The 21,405-nt window shown below is 41.6% G+C and overlaps 1 protein-coding gene across 6 annotated transcripts in view; it reads right to left on the reverse strand.

Moving 5' to 3' along the window:
• Positions 1–1,402: 1,402 nt before the first annotated feature.
• The window catches only part of LOC126195760 (Golgi reassembly-stacking protein 2), a 59,948-nt gene continuing 39,945 nt past the window's right edge, over positions 1,403–21,405 (reverse strand). For all 6 annotated transcript variants that reach the window (XM_049934407.1, XM_049934422.1, XM_049934399.1 and 3 more), the window contains 3 exons: positions 19,105–19,192; positions 11,541–12,240; positions 1,403–2,007 (listed from right to left, as the gene is read on the reverse strand). In XM_049934407.1, coding sequence (XP_049790364.1) covers positions 1,880–2,007; positions 11,541–12,240; positions 19,105–19,192 — 916 coding nt within the window. In that variant the 3' untranslated portion in view covers positions 1,403–1,879. The remainder of the gene's footprint in view (positions 2,008–11,540; positions 12,241–19,104; positions 19,193–21,405) is intronic.

A 21,405-nucleotide genomic window follows, 5' to 3' on the forward strand; every position in this document is an offset into this window, starting at 1 on the left:
TACTGTAATTTCCTTCACTTACAAACATTTTGTACAAAGTATTATAGAGAATTTCGATTTTTAATCATACATGCCAGTTACATGAGTTTTTGCTCATATTTTGGGGGGTTTTAACATTTTCATCAATTTTGCATTTTTTAAGTCTGGATTGCATGAAAATGTAAAATAGGGGTTTCACTGTATTTACATTCTGACAATGCAAGACATAATCATGTGACTGCCTGCACCAGTCATCAAAGACTTGGTTGAAAACTGCTGAAGAAGGCAGTGTATGGCTACTCCTCTGTTATTCTTCAAACACTGGAGCCTTTCATCCGTAGAAGAAACATTAATATGACTCTTTGGATGTGAATATATATGTGTTTTATTTGCTACTGCTCAACACCACACAAAATTCAAATGACTGACATCATCAGCACTGTGTGAAGTAACTTCTGCATGTAATGATATCATATGTCGAACAAATGTTCAGTGACTTTCAGTGTTGAGAAGTTAATGGTGGTGCCATCAACAACAAATTTCATTAACACATCACTTTGGGAGAAGGGGAGGAGGACTGATGAGTGGGAGGGGAAGGGGGAGGGAGAGAGGGAGGGTTGGGGGAAAGGAGGGAGGGTTGGGGAGGGGGGATGGAGGGAGGGGGAGGGATGCAGGAGGAAGGAGGGGTAGGGGGAGGGATGCAGGAGGAGGGAGGGGGAGGGGGAGGGATGCAGGAGGAGGGAGGGGGAGGGATGCAGGAGGAGGGATGGAGGGAGGTTGGGAGAGAGGGAGGGATGGAGGGAGGGAGGTGGGGAGAGAGGGAGGGATGGAGGGAGGAAGGTGGGGAGAGAGGGAGGGATGGAGGGAGGGAGGTGGGGAGAGAGGGAGGGATGGAGGTGGGGAGAGAGGGAGGGAGGGAGGGAGGTGGGGAGAGAGGGAGGGAGGGAGGGAGGGAGGTGGGGAGAGAGGGAGGGATGGAGGGAGGGAGGTGGGGAGAGAGGGAGGGATGGAGGGAGGTGGGGAGAGAGGGATGGAGGTGGGGGGAGAGGGAGAGGGGGGGGGAGAGAGAGAGAGAGAGAGAGAGAGAGAGAGAGAGAGAGAGAGAGAGAGAGGGGGGGGGGGGAGGGAGGGAGAGAGAGAGAGAGAGAGAGAGAGAGAGAGAGAGAGCGCATTTAGCATTAACTGTTTGAAAAATGTATTAAATATAATCGCTTCTCTAGCTAATGAAAGGATATATTTAACAATTCAGCATGGACGGGAAAATAAAGCTATGCATTACTGCCAATTAAAATCTAATACATTTGCTGGTTCGTGTACGTTTGATGAATATGAAAGAGCCTAAGTCAGTACCAGAACCTCACTGACACATTCAATACACAAAGCATGAATTAAAATATGTATGAAATGAAATAAAACATTGGTATCTGCTAAATAAGTTAATTTTGATGGCTATTTATTCTGATACATATGACAGAATATAATCTCCATATCATATGTTTCATCAGCTTCTTGCTTCGTACAATGTGCCAGTGAATGCCATAATTCTTAAAGCGAACAAGCATGCATACTTGTAACTATAATATGATACATACAAAGATAAAAACATTAATAAACAACAAATTAAGTTTTATAATTTCATTACAGATTACAACACTGTCAATTCCCACAAAAGAAATTCCTTTTTAATGAGGCACTGTTTATTTTTTTTTATATTCACAGTCCAGCAATCCCTGGCAGCATAAGAGACATTCAGTATCTATCAATATTTTCAACCCTTTGTAATAACTTTTCTCAATGTACGTCACTCGAAGAAAAATCACTTCTATCACAGAAATGCAAAGGTGAGAAGCTGTGTTATCCAAGATTCCCAAATGACAATTTCAAGATTAACAGGAGCCATCTACTGAGGAGGAGGAAGGCCCTCAAATGCTGCAAGTGGTATAGAAGCTGACACCGTTATAGGTGGCATCCCAGGTAGTGATATTGGTGTTGTCACAACTGGCATTCCAGGTATACTCGGTACACCACCTGTAACAAATTACACACAGTTCACTACACACATTAATTATCACAGCTCATGTAGAGGTGATAACAGAAGATATAACTTAGTTTGCTGCCCCAGGTACATTAGAGGCTGTATTGCAATCACTTAGAATGTGTGTTCACACCAGTGTTGATGCTTTTAATCGGTGACATGTTTGTAAACAAAATGTTTCAACCTAGTTGTTAATACACGGCCATGATATAATTGCACTTGGCCTCTTATGGCATTTATCAGAAACGTGATGACGTTACAGAAAACAAGTGCAGTGATGACTAAGGAAACTATCGCACTGTGAATGATTTCAAGACAGTTGCGCATATACTACTTGTGGTTCAGCATATCCTCACGAAATACAATGACAAAAACTCACAATAAACTGACTGGAGTGTCCTCACTCCCAGGTGCAACAGTATTGAGGGAACTAATATATTTGTCAACATGTTTAAAATACAGCTGAATATCGTCTTGCCTGTTTGCCACCAGCCTTGGATTCTGATAATGATATGATATGATATGATTCTATGTACAGACACAAATAAAGGCATATGAAACAAAACTGGAAACAAACATTGTTATTGAATTCCACTGCACAATAAACAGTTTTTGAGATTCGGTAATGTTAACACAGACAACAGTGTGCAATTGTACAAAATTATGCAATTACAGAAGTTCCACTAAAACAGATCTGGTCCATTTGACTCTGACTGACTGGTCACCAGTAAAACACTGCCCACAGGACTAAGTGAAAGGCACACAAGTGCTTGAAACATAGAAGACTGACAGAAATACTGGAGGAAAATAAAAAAACCGTAATGTATAGTAGATTACAATTTCAGTATGGGCGCAGTTGACTGTTTGACATGTTACTGAGCTCAGTGGGATCAGTGCATAAGACTGTTAAATGGTACAAGAAATATTTTTTCACATTCTGGATTTGTGCATTCTAAATGCTCATGCTCTCCACTGGTCGGTAACAGGGCAAAAAATGGCACTCGCAGAGTTTCACCTTTCTCTTGTAAGGGAGACTGTAGAAAAATATGTTACAGAATGGAAAAAAGCTGGTAGGGGAAGGTGCTACGATGACAAGAACCGTATGCAATTCACAGGGAGACATTTTCCAGCTGTTATCGCGAGTGAACATTCGCAGGAAAGTATGCTAATGCGCAGATGCGTGGTTTGCACAAAAAAGAAAAGTGCACTGGGAAACAAGATACCAATGCAAAACTTGCAATGTTCCATTATGTATTGTACCCTGCTTTGAGACTTATCATACAAAGAACCATTACTAATCATTGGGAACTAAATCTGAGAAAATTTATTGATGCCTCTGGGAAAAAAAAAGAGGCAAAAATGTAAAAAGAAATATAAATCTATTTTTAACTTCGCCAGTGCTGGTTACTGGCATATGAATGGACTTGGTGACTGAGATGGCGCAATATCTGTACTGTGGCAAATGTAATAATGCTGAATACATTGCGCCAGTATTTTAAAAAAAAACCATATATTAATCTACATACAATACATTTAAATTATTAACAAGTAACATGGACAGTTATATTTTTTTATCCTTGGTAGTACAAACATAGATCACATTCAGTCTATTTGTACAAAACCTGTTTTCTGTAACTGATTCAAATGCCTTTGATCAACGAGAAACAACATGCCAAAGTTAAAACTCTGTTCTCAGTGCAATTTTTCTTGCTACTTTGCCTCTGTTGTGGGCCAATATTGGAAATTAAATTCATTGATCTGTGGGGGGCTTAAAATTTGTTGTTCAAATGAGACTGGCTTTCAAGCATTAATAGAAAATGGTATTAGTAAAAGTAGTATCAAATCTAACCTGCCTTGATCTTTTAATAAAAATCAACATATTTTTGACTAATTTGTAGATTATTGGAAAATAGTAGGGGAATAAAAATTTTTATTCCTTATCGTTGTGCTGTCAATCTATAGCAATCTAAATTTCATTTTCATCATGGGTTCACTCTACTTGATATGCAAATCCGAAGTTTACATTGTTTTCAGGCCTGATTTTTGTGCCCAACTTTCATTCCAGTTATACAGCTTGGTATGTTTTACAGGGCATACCAGTTTTAGCAAAATCATACCATTTTTAGCAAGATCAGGACGATAAAGACCACATTTTTGACATTTTTACAAAATCTTTAACTTTGCACTTAATTCATTCAGTACTGGAAAGTGCTCTGGAAATGAAACTTTGTATTTAAGAACCTTGTGTTGTTGGGCTACTACATTTGTCATAGCATTAGTTCAGGAGACGCAAAAAGCCAAACTTGGAAAAAAATTTTTTTCGAGTGCCTGTTTGTTTGGCCGATTTATATACAATTTTCTGGCTCAATATAGCTAGTAAAATTCTTTTCATTATTATTCTTAAGAGAACGCAGAAAGTTGTACGAGATGGGCACATCTGATTTCTTTACAAGAACTATTGCCCAAGATATTACAGCCCAAAGTTGTCAAAAATTCACACTGGCTCTGCGCCAGTCGTAATCAGCCAAGAAGTATTCAGCACAGGGCGGGTTGGGCAGCGTGGGCCGATCTGGTCTGAGGGCAGGCAGGCAGCGTGCCAGTAGCCGGATTACGCCGCAGGACGTGGCGCCTCAGTGTGCCAAGCAGATGGTGTGCCTCCAGCAGTCAAAGGGTTAAGTAACACGGTTTGTGGACATTTGCAATAAATTTTCCACATATCAAACAAGAACTATGTAGAATTCAAAATGGACTCAGCCCACTGTCCATTTAAGAAACTCAAATCTACAGACTATGGAGACTAAATTGCCACAAATTAAAAAAGTGTTGTACAGTTGTCTTGTTAATAAAATGTGTGTATGGAATATTTTCTCCCTTAAATCATGGACCCTGCTGAGATGGAACGGTTTGTTTGTCTCAGCTGCACCACAGGTGAAATGACATCAGGGGGGTATCTGTGATGACAGACTAAACATGGTTGCTGAAGAGCAACAGCAGGAGTTTTTCTTCTCAGTGATCTGATCTTCTAACACTAGTAAACATAGTCTCACTACATTGGTACCCCAAACATTTGCAAGGAAGGGAAAACTATAGCTATTATACCTCCTGGGGGGCCTGCAGCTCTAATATGTAAAATATTCTAGAGATCAAATTGTATCCCATAAATGTGTCTGTATGGAAACTACTCAAGATTCTTAGCAGAAACAAAAGTGGTATTCTACAGAATAATGTATGGAATTTTAAATCTCTTAATTGTTAGTTCGGTTAGAGAACTCAAAAAGAGAAATGGATAGCCTGAATCTAGCAATAATGAGGATCAGTGATGCAAACAGTAAGAAGAGCAGGAATTCTGGTTTGGTGAGTACATGGATATCAACGGAACTAAAATAAGAGAAAAACAAGAGTATGTATGATAATGAAAAAGAAAACAGGAGTACCATTGGCACCTTCCTCACATAAAATAAATACAGTGGTGGCTGTAAATCAATCCTGAAACTTAACATCTCAGACAGCACAAAACCACGCTGATAGCAACTGGGCCCCAATGCTACATGTGAGTAGGACTTCAAAGGTTCTTGCCATGAAACTAAAGTGTGTGCGAGCACCATGAATACAAGCAGAATGCAACTGAATGCTGTTCCTACTCACTTGCAATTACACCAGAGGAATTCACATTTGCTTTGTTCACTCTGGTGTAAACCATGTTCACAGATGCAAGAGAAGAAACTAGACAATGAAGCAGTGTGATAAACATGTCGTAAACTGAAGAACAGAAAACAATTTGAATGTTTACGTTTATGTGGACAGATTGTAGTTGTGTCAGTGATAATTAAGAGACAGTCATTCTAGCATCAGTGAAATGGATGAAGGACATTTTGAATTGATATTTGGATTTATAATTTTTTATGTTACCATGAAGATTATTATTTTGTGTATATGGTTCTGACAAACACTTGAGACGTTAAGATTTAATTTATGTAAAAAAACTTTATAAATGCAGCAAATGAAGCATGCAAAAGGGAATGGTTTTCAGAGAAATTGCAAAAATGGCAAAGCAGGAATGGCTAGAACAGAAACGCAAAGCTGCAGAAGCATAAATGCTACGCTAACGATGTCAAGACGAATATTACACTAATGATATCAACACCACTGCCCACTGCAGACCTGAATGCCACCTAATGGCACTGTGGGCATGTGAGGGAGTATGGAACATATATACTATGTGATAAAAAGTATCTGGACACTCCCAAAATCTGTTTTTCATACTAGTTGCATTGTGGTGCCACCTACTGCCAGGTACTCCATATCAGTGACCTCACAAGTCATAAGACATCATGAGAGAGCAGAATAGAGCACTCCGTGGAACTCACCGACTTTGAATGTGGTCAGGTGACTGGGTGTCACTTGTGGGTCATTCCATGTCAGTTCAACCAGGGGCTCCAGCTCATAGTCTCAGATTTGACTGAAATTCACTACACTAATTCTACCATGTGTGGAACACTCGTGTACAAAGTATTAGTTTCCCCTGTCAATTAGTTCCAGAATTATGACTTGTGAAAGAAGGTGGCATGACCCGGAAATTGCAACCCGCATCTGGCAATCTATCTTCAGACCCAACTTCAGGTCTTAATAGCTTTGGAACTATTCCGCACAGTCCAGTGAAATTTTTACAACCCAATAACATCCACTTAGCGAACACACACTATGAATCAAAACACCAACAACATGTTTCTGAGGGAAAATAAAAAATTCCAAAATGTGATTTAAAAAATGTAATACGTTAAGAGGTACATATTGTAGGTGCCCTCTATGCCAAATATAATTCACTCAAAAAGGGTATAAATTTTTTTTGTGGTAGGCTTAATGTGGCCTGAACACACACAGAACTCATCTTGCCCATATCAGTCACACAGAGTTACATGCACACAAAATTTGAAAAATTACCTGAAAAACATGGATTTTCTAAGTGTGGTAGCACAAAAGGAACAAGTGGTATCCAAGCCAAATTTCAAACACTGCATAAGTAGACCATAATATAATATGTGGCAAAATTTCAACTTATTATTGCAAGGCATTTGTGTACAATAAAAGTTGACAGAGATGTATTTGGTTATGTTTCTTTTAACATGATTTAGCAAGTAATAGTGATGATGCAGACAGCTTGTTTCAGATAAAGCTACAGCAATTGTTGGGAACCATTAGGCAACAGAAAGTTAAAGAATGATAGTTTTCAGGGACAGAATGAGACATTGTTAGGCAGGAACAACAAAGGAAACAAGCAACAATTACACGTTACTCATGTTTTTAAGATTCTAGTACAGACTGATCAGAACTGTTGTGGAAAGTCAGTATGGAGGCAGGAGAGTGTACTAGTGGTGCTTTTGTTCAAGCAAGTTGCAGTATTGGTAGAGCAGAAGCATATGAATGTCATAAAACAACATATGGAACAAAACGTGGCATTCGCTTTGTACTGTATGATCTGGAGGAATCGAACCAAGATTTGTTGCTATGGAGATCCGGGATACACCCTGTGGGCACAAGAAGTACAGTTCCAGGAAACTTTAGTGTTTGTTATCATCATATGAAGATAGATTGCCAGATGCGGGTTACAATTTCCGGGTCACGCCACCTTCTTTCACAAGCCATAATTCTGGAAGTAATTGGCAGGGGAACATGAGTGTTCCACACTTGGTAGCATTGGTGTGTTAAATTTCAGCCAAATCTAAGACTATCAGCTGGAACATTTTCTCAAATTGGTTGAACTGACATGGAATGACCCTTGTGTCATACGTCTGTAAGCGAGATTTCCACACTCCTGAACATCCCTAAGTCCACTGTTTCTGATGTGATAGTGAAATGTAAATGTAAAGGGACACGTAGAGCACAAAAATGTACAGGCTGACTTTGTCAGAATCCACTGCAAGTGCTATGACAGTCAGGCAGGAGGTGAGTAAAACTTGGGATTTCATGGTTGAGCAGCTGCTCGTATGCCACACATCACGCCGGTAAATGCTAAACGATGCCTCATTTGGTGTAAGGAGTGTAAAAATTGGACAATTTAACAATGGAAAAACACTGTGTGGAGTGACGAATCACAGTACACAATGTGGTGATCCGATGGTAGGCTGTGGGTATGGCGAATGGCCAGTGAACGTCATCTGTCAGCATGTGTAGTGCCAAAAGTAAAATTTGGAGGTGGTGGTGTTAATAGTGTGGTTGTGGAGTGGTTACATGACAATAACATCCCTGTAATGGACTAGCCTGCACAGAGTCCTGACCTGAATCCTATAGAACACCTTTGGTATGTTTTGGAATGCCGACTTCGTAACAGGCCACAGACCAACATCAATACCTATCCTCAGTGCAGCACTCTGTGAAGAATGGGCTGCCATTCCCCAAGAAACCTTAAAGCACATGAATGAACATATGCCTGTGAGAATGGAAGCTGTCATCAAGGATAAGGGTGGGCCAACACCATATTGAATTCCAGCATTACTGATGGAGGGTGCCACAAACTTTTAAGTCATTTTCTGCCAGGTGTCTGGATACTTTTGATCACACAGTGTATATACACACACATACAGCAGAGAAGAATGGGGAATTGTTCTTGTGACAACATAGATTGGAATAGGCAAAATCCATTGACATAAGCAATAGTGAAAAAAGGCATATTGTTATGGGTCTGCACTGGAAACAAGCATTTCAGAAATGGTCAAGGTGACACTGTTAATGTGTTATTGTCATGAAAATCTATGGAATGTAGCTGAAGAATGATGAATGACAAGTAGGTAGAAGTTTGACAAAGCACTGAGATTTCCAAGTTGAAATAATGCACCTGGGGCATGTGACATTCCTTCAGAATAATTATGATCCTCATAATAAATATTGCAAAACTGTTTCACCTGGTATGTAGGATATAAGAGACTGTCGAAAACCTCAGATTTCAAGAATAATGTAACATACTTAAACACAAATTACCTAAGAATGGAACAGCTGGTAGAAGCTGATCTTCTAAAAGCTGATATGGTGGAAGATCAATGGAAGAACAACAACCTACATTTAAGCATTTGTAAACTTAGAAAAAGCTGTTGACTGGGATATACTAGGGAAATTGTAAAGTTATTGGGTACAAAATACAAGGAGCAACAGGTTATCTAAAACTTGCACAAGCAACAATCTGCAGTTCTATGAGTTGAATACAGAGAGAGAGAGCCTTATTCAATACGTACATCTGGCAAGCAGTAAATGAAACAAAGGACAAATTTGTAACATGAGTTAACATTCAGAAAGAAGAAATAAAGACTTTAAGGTTTCCAGTGACATTTTAATTCTATCAGACATGGCAAATGACTTGAAAGACCTGTGGAACAGAATGTGTTGTGACTAAGAGATGAAGAACAACAAAAGTAATAAAGTGCAATCAAACAGAATCAGGCTATGCTGGGAGACTCAGATAAAAAAATTAGAACTAAAATTTGTAAAGACGTTTTACTATTTTGACAACACAATAACTTACAGCTGATTTAAAGGGGACGTAATAACACAAACCGGCAAACATTTGTGAAAAAGTTAAATTTGTTAACAAATTTAAGGGATGAGATGTGTTTTTCTGAAAGTAATTATGGAGATATTGAGGCAGTTCGAATTTCTGCAGTGCAGCCTTATACAGAAGTGAAAGTGAACAATATGCAGTACAGACAAGAGGAGAAAGAAACTTCTGAAATGTTGTACAATGAATCTGGCCTATCCAGCAAGTCTCCCCTGACCTTGGGTTCTGGGCGACTTTTCCAAAATCAACCCCTTTTCTTAAACCTCACTTTTTTCCCCCTTCGAGCCTCTACCTTCCCTTTCAAGCCTTCTGCCAGACAAAGGAACCATTGGCTCTAAAATTTTGCAATCTTTGAAACCTTTCCTGTGTGTGTTCTCCTGCCACTTCTTGTGAGTGGATTTGTTTTAACTCTACAGTTACATTATATTTAAATTTTGAAATGTTGTGTTGCAGATGAATGCTAAAATGTAGATGGTTATATCAACTGACTTATGATGAGGCAATGAATGGAATTGAGACTGAAGAAATCATCGTACATTAAGGTCCAGTGGGTGGTGAGAACAAAAGACATATTGTAATTCCAGTTCCCACCTGCAGAGTTCTGAAAAATTGGAATCAAGGGGGAGAATCCAGAAGGTACATGTGGTAAACCAGGCACTGAAGTCATAACTATCATGTTATTGAGCATGCTCTGCAACATCATATTGCATGTTGCCAATATACACCCTCTGCCTATGCCAATTCATCATCATAACTGCCAACTTGGTGGTAGTCATACCAATTCAGAAGGTCAGGCGTTGTTTACATAGCAGCTGGTACACAAAATGTATCATTTCACAGGTGGCTCTCCCTTTGATAGTATAGGTTTTGCTAGTTACAGGACTGGTATAGGAGGTAGGAAGATGCAAAGGGCAAGCCCTACGGTAGGAGCCACAGGGTATCAAAATGGATGCAGGAGCATAGGGTGTGATCAGGATATTGCTGAGAATGAGGGGTGGAGGTGGGGGGAAATTATAAGTATATGGTGGGCAAAATGTCAGACAGCAAAGACCTACCTCATTTCAGGGCATAATTTTAGGAAGTCATAACCTTGTCAAAGTAGTTGACAAATACATTCAAGGGCAGTATAGTACTGAGTGGCAAGAGGTGTATTCATCTGTTGCTTCTTGGACAGATCAGCAGTACAAGGCTTGGATGCAGTGGCCCGGAAAATCTGCTTTTGAACAAGGTTAGTGGATCCAGTAAAAGACGAGATGAGAATGTAATGCTGTACAGTGTCTGGATCTGAACACGTTTGCCTCGAATGTATGGGAGGAAATATTTGATGTGATATCACGAGTACTGAAGGCTTTGACTACAGTGAATGTTTAGAACAATCACGAAGGCAAACAGTTTTGCTGGATCATGGACTTACTGGGAGTACATCAAAATTCACACTGATTTGCTACATAGGGAAATGTTGCAAAGTGACACTGTATGAGTCAGAATGATGATATACAGTAACAAGTTGTGTGTGGCTCTACAGCAGTGTTAAAACAACAATTAAAGTTTGTGATAAAAAATAAAAACACACACTCTGTAAGCATGCAGTGAAAAAGATTTAATACATAAAATATTGTTGCAGCATAGAAAAATTTCTCATACTGCATTATATATAATCTTTACAACAGTTATTGCCCAAGGACTCCTCTTTAGTTACATTATTTTGAAAATTAAAAAAAATGTTGAAAAAATAACAATAATCAGAAGAACACACAAAACGTATTTTGTTAGAACAAGTACATTTTTGCTTTGTACAGATTTAAGTATGATTCATACAAAGTTTTTAATTGTCATGTAGCTTTAGCATTCATTTTCTGTCTATTTACACAATGTATCAAGGAGCAACTACAGTCCAAACATCTCAGCAAATTAAAGAAGAAATAATCAAAACTATATCAGATTAAAGCAGATACTCATACAAGGTGACATGTCACTTACTTGCTGCTAGAGTTGTTGCTGATCTGGCAACTGATGGTAAAACACCACTTGCTGTTGCTGCTGTCTCAATACCACTGCGAGGTGGCATAGCAGGCATGGGAGCTGTGGGTGGTGGTACCGTGAAAAGGTGTGCTGTTGACTGCGGAGGCACTTTGTAGTCTGATACTGTAAATGGAGCTGGTCGATAGCCAGATGGTTGTGATGCAGGATATGTTACTCCCTGTGCACCTATTGTTCCCTGCATTCCTGTGTTTAGCATTTGGATATTATTCATTTGTTGGCTTGTATTGAGTGTTGTTGGGACAGATGTTCCTTGATAACTAGGGCCAAGGCCTGTAGAAACAACTGTTGGTTGGTAAGTGGAATCTGAGATAACTGAAGGTTGATATACAGTAGAATTTGGTGAAGGAACTGTGATAGGTAACCTCTGTTCAATGCTGTGCGAAATAGAGAGTGGGGACATTTGGTATTCAGATGTTGTAGATGGTGGCATTGATGTAAGACTGCCACTCTCTTGGAGGTGAGGTGTCACAAAAGGCTGCATTCCTGATGTGGACACTGTAGCCTGAGTCTTTCCAGATTCTGGCGACACAGTGTCACTGAATGTTGGGGCTGCACTTGCTATTGACGGCTGTGCACCTGGACTAGCTGCACCGCCTGGCACGGTAGTCCTTGTTGCAGCTGTAGTTGCAGGTGAAGCCTATGGAAAACAAAAAATCATGTATTTAGAATTTGCCTAAAGTGACAGATACACATGCCCTTGTGTACACCCGCATGCACACATGCTATTTCTGCAAGTTGACGATTCATCATCAAACAAAACATTTTACTTCTTAGGACATGCTATATATAAACCTCAAATGGCAAATTTACTGAAGCAAAATAAAAAAAAAAATGATGAGACCGAAATGGGTACATTGCTAGTCCCCTTAAAGATGACACAGAGGCACAACAAAAAGACTGTTGCACACTGAGCTTTTTCTGAAAACACACACACACATTCAAGTGCACACATAACCGCTATTTCTGACCAGACTGCAACTGTTGTGTTGAACAAAGGCACCAATGAGGAACAGGGAAGAGAGGTGGGAGGGGGTGGGGGACAGGGCCAGTATGGGTGGGGGGAAAGAAGCATGCAGGGATTAGAAGGCGGTAGGATAAGGCTGCCAGGGTAGTGTCAGGAGGGTGTGGGGGATGAAGTGGAGCAGAAAAAAAGAAGAGCACAGAGGGGGAAAAGACTGCTGTGTGCATTGATAGAGTGATGCACAATGACAATGAGGTGGCATGAATTGGGAGGTGGTTATACGACAGAAGGGGTCGAAACTGTTGGGTGGAGAGTGTGGGGACAGTACAATATCGTAGGTTGAGGTTCGGACAGTTTCAGGAGCAGAAAATGTATTGTAGTTCAGAAAAGTTGTGGTGGAGGAAGGATCCAGATGGTCCAGTTTGTGAAACAGCCACTGAAATCAAGCATGTTATGTTCAGCTGCACAGTGTGCTGCAGGATAGTCTGCCATGCTCCCGACCACACTTTGGCAGTGGCCATTCATCCTGGTGTATAACTGGGTGGTACTCATACCAACACAGAAAGCTGTGTACTACTTGCAGGAGAGCTGGTAAATGACAAGGCTGCGTTCACAGGTGGCTTGGCTTCTGATGGGGTAGGGTAAGCCTGTGACAGAACTGGAATAGGAAGTGCTGGGTGGGTAGATTGGGCAGGTCTTGCACCTGGGTCTTCCACAGTGGTATAATACATGGCATCGAGAGTGTCATAGGGATGGACTAGGATGTTATGGAGGATGGGTGGGTGATGGAACACCATTTTATGAGGGGTTGGTTAGGGTCTTGAGTTGGATGTCCCTCATTTCAGGGCATGATGATAGATAATCAAAAGCCCTGACAAGGAATGTGGTTCTGTTGTTCTAGTTCAGGGTGGTATTGGGTGACGAAGGGAACTCCTTTGTAGCTGGTTCTTGGAGATGGTGGGAAGATTGGGAGTGTATGGTGGTATGGGATGGGAGGTCTCTGTGGCTTAGGTCTGGGGGATAGTGAGTGTCTGTGAATGCCTTTGGAGACATTCACCATACTGGGCATGAGAGTTCTTGTCACTGTAGGTATGCCATCCCTGAGCATCCAAATTGTATATGGAAGGGATTTTCTGAAGTGGAAAGGATGGCAGCTGTCGCAGTGCAGGTACTGTTGGTGGTTGATTGGGTTAATGTGGACAGAGGCTTGGATGGAAGCATCAGAGAGGTGGTGGTCAATGTTGAGAAGGTGGCATGCTGGGTTGAGAAGGACCAAATGAAGCAGATGGGAAAGAAGGTGTTGAGGTTGTGAAGGAATGAGGAAAGGGTGTCTTGGCCCCAAGTCCACATCATGAAAATACCATCAGTGAACCTGAACCAGACCAAGGGTTTGGAAGGCTCAGAATGTTTTCTCTAGATGGGCCATAAACAAGATGGCGTAGGAGGATGAGATGTGGATGCCGCTGCACGTGTCGCAGATTTGTCTGTATACCTTCTCTTCATAAAAAAAACACTTGTATGTTAAGATGAAGTTAGTAAGGTTGAGGTAGTGGATTTGAGTCTGAAGGATGTTGGGATAGGTGGTGCTTAACAGTGGCAAGACTATGGCCATGAGGAATGGTGGTGTATAGGGAAGTGGTGTCAATGTTGAGAGTATGGATCCAGGAGGTATAGCAGAGGGAATGGTGGAGAGTCTGAGAAGGAAATGATGTGGGAGGTTAGATTTTGGGCAATTGGTTAGAGGTGTTGGTCAATGAGGGCCAAAATTCTTTCAGTGGGTGGGGGGCACAATAACCAGCCGAAAGGGGTTTACAGGCTTGTTGGGTTTCTGGATTTTGGGGAGTACATAGAAGGTAGCTGTGTGGTGTGTCACAGGAGTGAGGAGGAAAAACAATTCATGGGAGAAGTTTTGGGGAGGGCCATGCTGGACTTCTGGGATTGTAACACTCTGACAAGGTTCATAGGCAGGGGAGTCAGACAATTGGCAGAGGCCTCCCGTCTAGTATACAGTGTGATGATGATGACAGTGGCAGAACCTTTGCCTGCATGTAGAATGACTAGATTAACATCTGTTTTGAGGCTGTGTATAGCTATCCTTCCTTCTGCCAAAAGGTGGATGTTCTTAGTAAGGGTCTTGGGGGAGGACGGTGAGGCCACGACGGATGTAAGAAATTCTTAGAAACTGAACAGGGGATGGTTAGGTGGGAGGGGGTTGGGGAGGATCACATTTGGATGGTGGTATGAAGTGGGAGACACAGGGTTCAATGTTGGGGTTAGGTTGGCTTTCGCTGGAGGGATTGGAGGTAAGGAAGTGTTTCCACTGCAGGTAAAAAAGGGTTTTCACACCCTCTCCCCTGAATCCATTTCTGTCCTCACCCCTGCAACAATGCGCACACATGCTCCCCAAAATCAACAATCCCCAGAAATCCTGGACACCCCATTGTAGTTCGTTATTGTGCCCCACTGAGAATTTCAGCCCTTGCTGATGAACACCTCCAACCATTTGACCAAAATCTAGTCTTCCATAACAAAGATATCAACCACATCCTTTACCGAATCTCCACCATCCCCACCCCTTTATCTCCTTGCTTTCTACTCATCACAGGTGACACCACTTCCCTATAAACCAACATCCCTCCTGCCCACAGTCATGCTACTGAAAACTCTTCACTCCCAGTGTTCTCCAGCCTCCAAACCCATTATCTCATTACTCATACATTTTACTGACTTTATTTTAACACAGAACTAGTACTCCTTTGAAGAGAAGGTATACAAGCAAATCTGTGACACAGCCATGGATGCCTGCATGGCACCCTCCTATGCAAACCTGTTTATGGGCCATCTAGAGAAAACCTTCCTAGCCAGCCACAACCCCAAAACCCTGGTATGGCTCAGGTTCATTGATGATATATTCATGAGCTGGACTCAGGGCCAACACACCCTATCCTCATTCCCTCACAACTCCAAACCCTTCTCTCCCAATCACTTCACCTAGTCATCCTCAACCCCTGGGTCACATTCTGAATGCTGATCACCTTGAATCTGATGGCTCCATCCACACCTCTTTTTACATTAAACCCATTAACCACCAACAGTTCCTGTATTTTAACAGCTGCCATCCCTCCCCACACCAAAAATTCACTCCCATACACCCTGCTCACTCAGGAGCACCCCCTTCACCATCCAATGCCACACCAGACTAACAGCTGAATTACATCCCTCGTTGGGGCTTTAATTATGTATCATATCATCATGCCCTGAAATGAGAGAGATCCTACCAAAGATCCTCTTGCTCCCACTAAAGTGGTGTTCCATTGTCCACCCAACCCCCACAACACCCTACTCCATCACTGTGCCACTCCCTGTCTCCCAACCTTGTCACAGTGCTCAAATTCCTGTGGGAGACCCAGGTACAAGACCTACCCAATCCATTCTCCCAGTACTTCCCATTCCAGTCATCACAAGGTTATTCTACTCAATTAGAGACCGGGTCACCTGTCAAAGCAGCCAAGTCATATACCAGCTCTACTGTAATCACTGCACTGCTTTTTATATTGCTATGACAACCAACCAGCCACCAAAGTGGACCATCCTTTGGCATAACATACAGTTAAAAATAACATGATTGATTTCAATGGCTGCTCCCCTCCACCACCATATTTTCTGACGTGCACATGGGAGTTATCCTTACATTCACTGCTCCTGAAAATATCCCAGTGGCAATCTAACCTAAGCTACTGTCCCTGCATCCCCTACCCAACAGTTTCCGTCTGCACCGCCTCCCATCCTATCACCTCCTCCCAATTCATGTTCCATCACCCTCATTAGCACTACTCTCTGTCAACGCTCCCAGCAAACTTTTCCCCTTTATGCTCCCCTGCTTTCGCTGCCCTGGTAGCTTTCCCTGCCACCCCCTAGTCCCTGCATGCTCTGTGAAACAGCATTCTTCTTTCCTCACCATCCTCCCACCCCTCGGCAGTTCGCTACCCCTCTCCCTTCCCTACTACACTCTGAATGGTCATTACTGTTCAATGCAAAGGCTCTGCAGATCAGTAACAGTCTTTTTGTTGTGCCTGTCTGCAATTAAACATGTTATCCTTACAGTAAGTAGCAATCTATCCTTTTCATAATTTTGTGATATTCCTACTTGAATGTTCCATTGTTTCATTTATAAACCATGTTCAACTTTCCTAATTATCTATTCTCTCACTTTCTTACCAAGTCACATACAGTTTGAGACAATTTGCAGTGAAGGCAATCTGTTTTGTATGATCCGTAAATTCTTATAAAGTGAACTTTACATTTTATTTGTTCCAACTGAAAGAGATATTGAAAGAAAGATGAAATAATTTTGAGATAAGACTCAATGTATTGCTCAGGTAAGGAGAAAAAAAAGAAGAACGAACAGAGGACAAGATTATTCCAGCAGTAGGAAAATGAGTGCTATAATATTATTCCTCTCGGCTGTAGCTGCAAGAAGTAGAAATGTCCTAAAATGCCAGCACAAAAATGACTATGAGGGTTGGAACTTAGATAGTGTCAACTATTTATTCACAATCGATACAAAAGAGTTACATGTTTGAACCTGTTACTGTCCTTCAAAGTAGTCACCAGCATTGAGTAGAGCCTGTTGCCAGCAATGTGGAAGGCGTAGTATATTGTTAGCAGAGCCTGTTCTGTTGATGGTGCGAATGGAGCGGTCTACTGCCTGTCGAATTTCTGGAACAGTTCTGAAGTGAATGTCACGAAGTGGTTCCTTCATCTTTGGAATCAAATCAAAGTCACAAGGACTTAAGTCCGGGGAGTATGGTGGATGGTAAAGTACTTTCCAGTCCCATCAACCAAACAGGGCATCCACAGCTTGCGCTGTATGCGTCCGCACATTCTCGTGCAAAATGATGGACAAGTTGTGCAGAAAGTGTCACTGCTTCTTTCGCAAAGCTGATCGCAGGTGATACTCCAAAAACGAACAGTAATACTGTGCAATGACGGTCTGCCGCGGAGGCACGTAATGCGTTAGGATAACACCATCACAGACGTACACAAAAATCACCATAACTTTCACCATACTGGGGCTCTGACGCACTTTCGACTTTTGTGGTGACCCGTAATGATGGCATTTGTTGGATTGGTATTTCAGTTGTGGCTCGTATGATGTGGTCCCTGTCTCATCCAGTGTTACAATAAGGCGTACGAAAGCCTCTCCGCCGTGCTCATAGTGCTCCAAGTGCATCTGAGCAGCGTCGTAATGCATCCATTTCTGCATTTCTGGAAATTCATGCGGAACCCATCGTGATGCTTGATTTGATTCCAAAGATGAAGGAACCACTTCGTGGCATTCGCTTCAGATTGGTTCCAGAGATTCAACAGGCAGTAGACTGCTCCATTCGCACCATCAACAGAACAGGTTCTGCTAACAGTATATTATACCTTCCACATCGCTGGCAACGGGTTCTACACAACGCTGGTGACTACTTTGGAGGACAGTAACAGGTGCAAACATGTACCTCTTTTGTATCAGTTGTGAATAAATAGTTGCCACCATTTAAGTTCCAACCCTCATACGTTTAATCCTTTCAGCACCAAATACAGTCTAAAAGCAGTGAAAAATTTCCATGAAAGTACAAGCCACAATCTAATCAAGATGGTGTTGTCATGTCTTACCCTTTCCAAAGTAAAGCAAAGGTTTTAACATATGTCTGTTAAAAACAGAAAGGAAGGGCCAAAGAATGTTATGTGGATTTTCTCTACTGCTGATGTGAAGTATCCACTGTTATACTTCTGAAAAATCTGTTCTGTTTATGTATGGAAAGTAGTAGTATGCTGTCCAGCCAGAATTTTCATTTCAATGCAAGCAATCTTGAAGATAATAGGAAAAATAACTGAAATGAGCATGTGTTTGCCAGTCTGGTAGAGTCTGTGTCTTATTTCACAATATTTATGTCAATGACAAACAGTGCTTATCCAAGGGAGAAATATGCACCAAGAAACGATAAAAGAAGTAAGGAATGCAATTTTAATTTGTAGTACATTTTGTGAATACAATTGTTTTGTGGTAAAGATGTTTTGGATAATATTAGAGTGACAGAATTTGGAAGTTACCAGATTATCCTTGAAAGCTTTAGAACATTCCACAACCAGGAACACTCAGCATTTAAGGTGCTGATAGCTTTCACAAGTTACTTCCAATAATATTATGCAAAATATGGCACAGAAACTGAAATAATTGCTACCTGTTGTAGAGCACAGCCTGAAATTTTCAGATATAAAAGATTTTTAATAATGTGTGTGTGTGTGTGTGTGTGTGTGTGTTGGGGGGGGGGTCACAAAATTTTTTAGACAATTACATTTTCATTTGACCCTTGAATGCATAGCAATTTGTAGGTTAAGCATCAACATAAAACTGAACAAAAGGTATTTAATAGAAGTTATCAACAATTTGAAAACTAGTGGATACACAGAAGAAGAAATGTACTCTATATTAAAAATTACAATTTCTTTAGTGCCCCATAGCAAACACGGAAAACAGTATCTACTTACAATAGGTGTGACAGGAAGATGTGGTTTGGCTAGGTGACTACGTACTGGAATACGATGCAAATAGCCATATCCAATTCCACAACCCAAGCTGAAAACAAAAACACGAAATAAAATGCATCATACACTAGCTTCTTAATTACATACATAAACACTCCAAACTCCAATATGTTCACCCTTAAGTTTCTACTAGGCAAGTTTCAAAGTTGCTCGGCACAGGCTGCAGGGAGACTGTCCAACCACACACCAATGTGAGAAGTACCAGAAATATATAGAACTGCTTGGTTATAGCTGTATGGAAATAGATAATACGATTCCTACACATTGGGAAGCTTTTTGCTATTAATCAAATTTACAGTAAGGACGTTTCAGTACTCTTAAGTTAAGCCATATTGTACATGACGATGCCAAAGCATGATGAAAATTAGTAACAAATGATTGACTAAATTTCTTAATAGTTCGTAAAATGTAGTTCAAACCTGGTTTTGATCACTCTAACACTCAATGTAAACAACTGAAGATCTGGGATGAACAATAACGTTACGAACTGGGATAGGTTGTTAGTCACTACAGATAAGTCACTGAGCAGCAAATAAGAACGTTTAAAACTAGATTATGGAATTGGACCCAGTCATTATAGTCTCTGGCCACAGATTTCGGACTACAATGAGTAGTGATTTCAGTTTGGGTGGATAATGGGATGCAGTATAAGTGTGGGTTGATGATGCGGAGGGATAGCGGCATAGGGGTGGGGAAAGATGATGATGTGCTGCCTGTGACTGTACAGGGATGTGGTGGGAACAGTATGATGGACCACTAGAAGCAGCAGTGAGGAAGGCTGTGCTGGTGTATGGGAAAAGCGGGGAGGGGGAAGGGTGTCGGCAGGGGGTGGGGTGGGGGATAGGGGGTGGAAGAGCCACAGAAGAGTAAAAGACTCTTCAGGTGCACTGGCGGAGAGAAAGCATGTGTGAGGCTGAAGTGAGAGCAGAGGAGACCATAGAGGCAGGTGGGGGGCAAGGATTGGTGGAGGTTGAGGCCACAGTGGTTACAGGAACAATGGGTATTCTGCAAGTATAGTTCCAACCTGCACAATTTAGTAAATCTGCTATTTGTGGGAAGATTCCAGACTGTGAAGCAGTTGTTGAAGTCAAGCACACTATGTTGCATGGTGTGATTGGTTACTGCGTGGTCTAGCTGCCTCCTGGCCACAGCCATTCTGGAAGACAAACAGCTTGTTGATGGTCATACCCACAGATTGCCACACAATGGTTTCAGCAATTTTGGCACACCACAAGCCTGCTTTCACAGGTGGTGCTGCCTTGATGGGGTAGGAAATGCCATTGATAATACTTGGGTAAGTGGTAACGGGATGACATATGCTAACAGTTTTCACACCTATGTCTTTTACATGACCCTTAGGGCTAGGAATAGGGATGACTAAGTATACTGTCTCTGTTGGGTGGGTGGTGGAATACCACTATCGAAAGGGTGAGGTGTATAAGGGGGAAGATATTTCTGATTTCAGGGAGCGATGAGAGATAGTATAAACACTGTCAGAGAATGTGGCAGCTGCTCCAGTCCTGAATGGTACTCTGTCATGAGGGATGTACTCCTTCATGGGTGACCAGTGGCTACGGAGGATGACTAAGAAGATAAGGTGCGGGAGATTATTTATGGACAGGGAGGAGGACAGTAACATCCGTGAGAAGGGCTCGAGACTTTTGGCATATTTTGTGAGGAGCTGCTTGTCATTGCATGTGCAATGTCCATGGGTGGCTAGGCTGGAATTTCAAGGTGTGGAATGGGTGGTACCTGTAGAAATGGAGATACCTTGCTGAGAGTTCTGATGAAGCCATCCACGAGGTAGAGTTTGATGAAATGACCATGTCTGACATCTACATCCTTCCCCGATGTCACCCTTCTGTCCTTTCATTCTCCTAGCACATCTGCATAGACCTTTACACTTATCTGCTACTTAATCTAATCCCCCCACCCCCCTGCACAGCCTTCTGATGCTGCACCTTTTCTGTAACCCCACACTCACCCCAGCTAATTAAGCTACTTAGTGCAACTGGGCCTCAGCACCCAGACACGACAAATGTGATCTGCGTGTGGAGCTGTGCTTGCTTGCATGTTTGTTCTCTACATCTAAAGGACAGTCTCCAATAACTTGGTCTACTTTGACATGTGCCTATCTGTTGTTCAATGTCTCTTCTATGTAGAGAGTAGCAATCTATTCTAATTCATATTCCTGTTACCACTGAAACTTAAATACCACATCTGTTCCACAAAATTAACATTCTA

Source organism: Schistocerca nitens, chromosome 1 (genome assembly GCF_023898315.1).
Source record: "Schistocerca nitens isolate TAMUIC-IGC-003100 chromosome 1, iqSchNite1.1, whole genome shotgun sequence".
Classification (NCBI taxonomy): Eukaryota; Metazoa; Arthropoda; class Insecta; order Orthoptera; family Acrididae; genus Schistocerca; species Schistocerca nitens.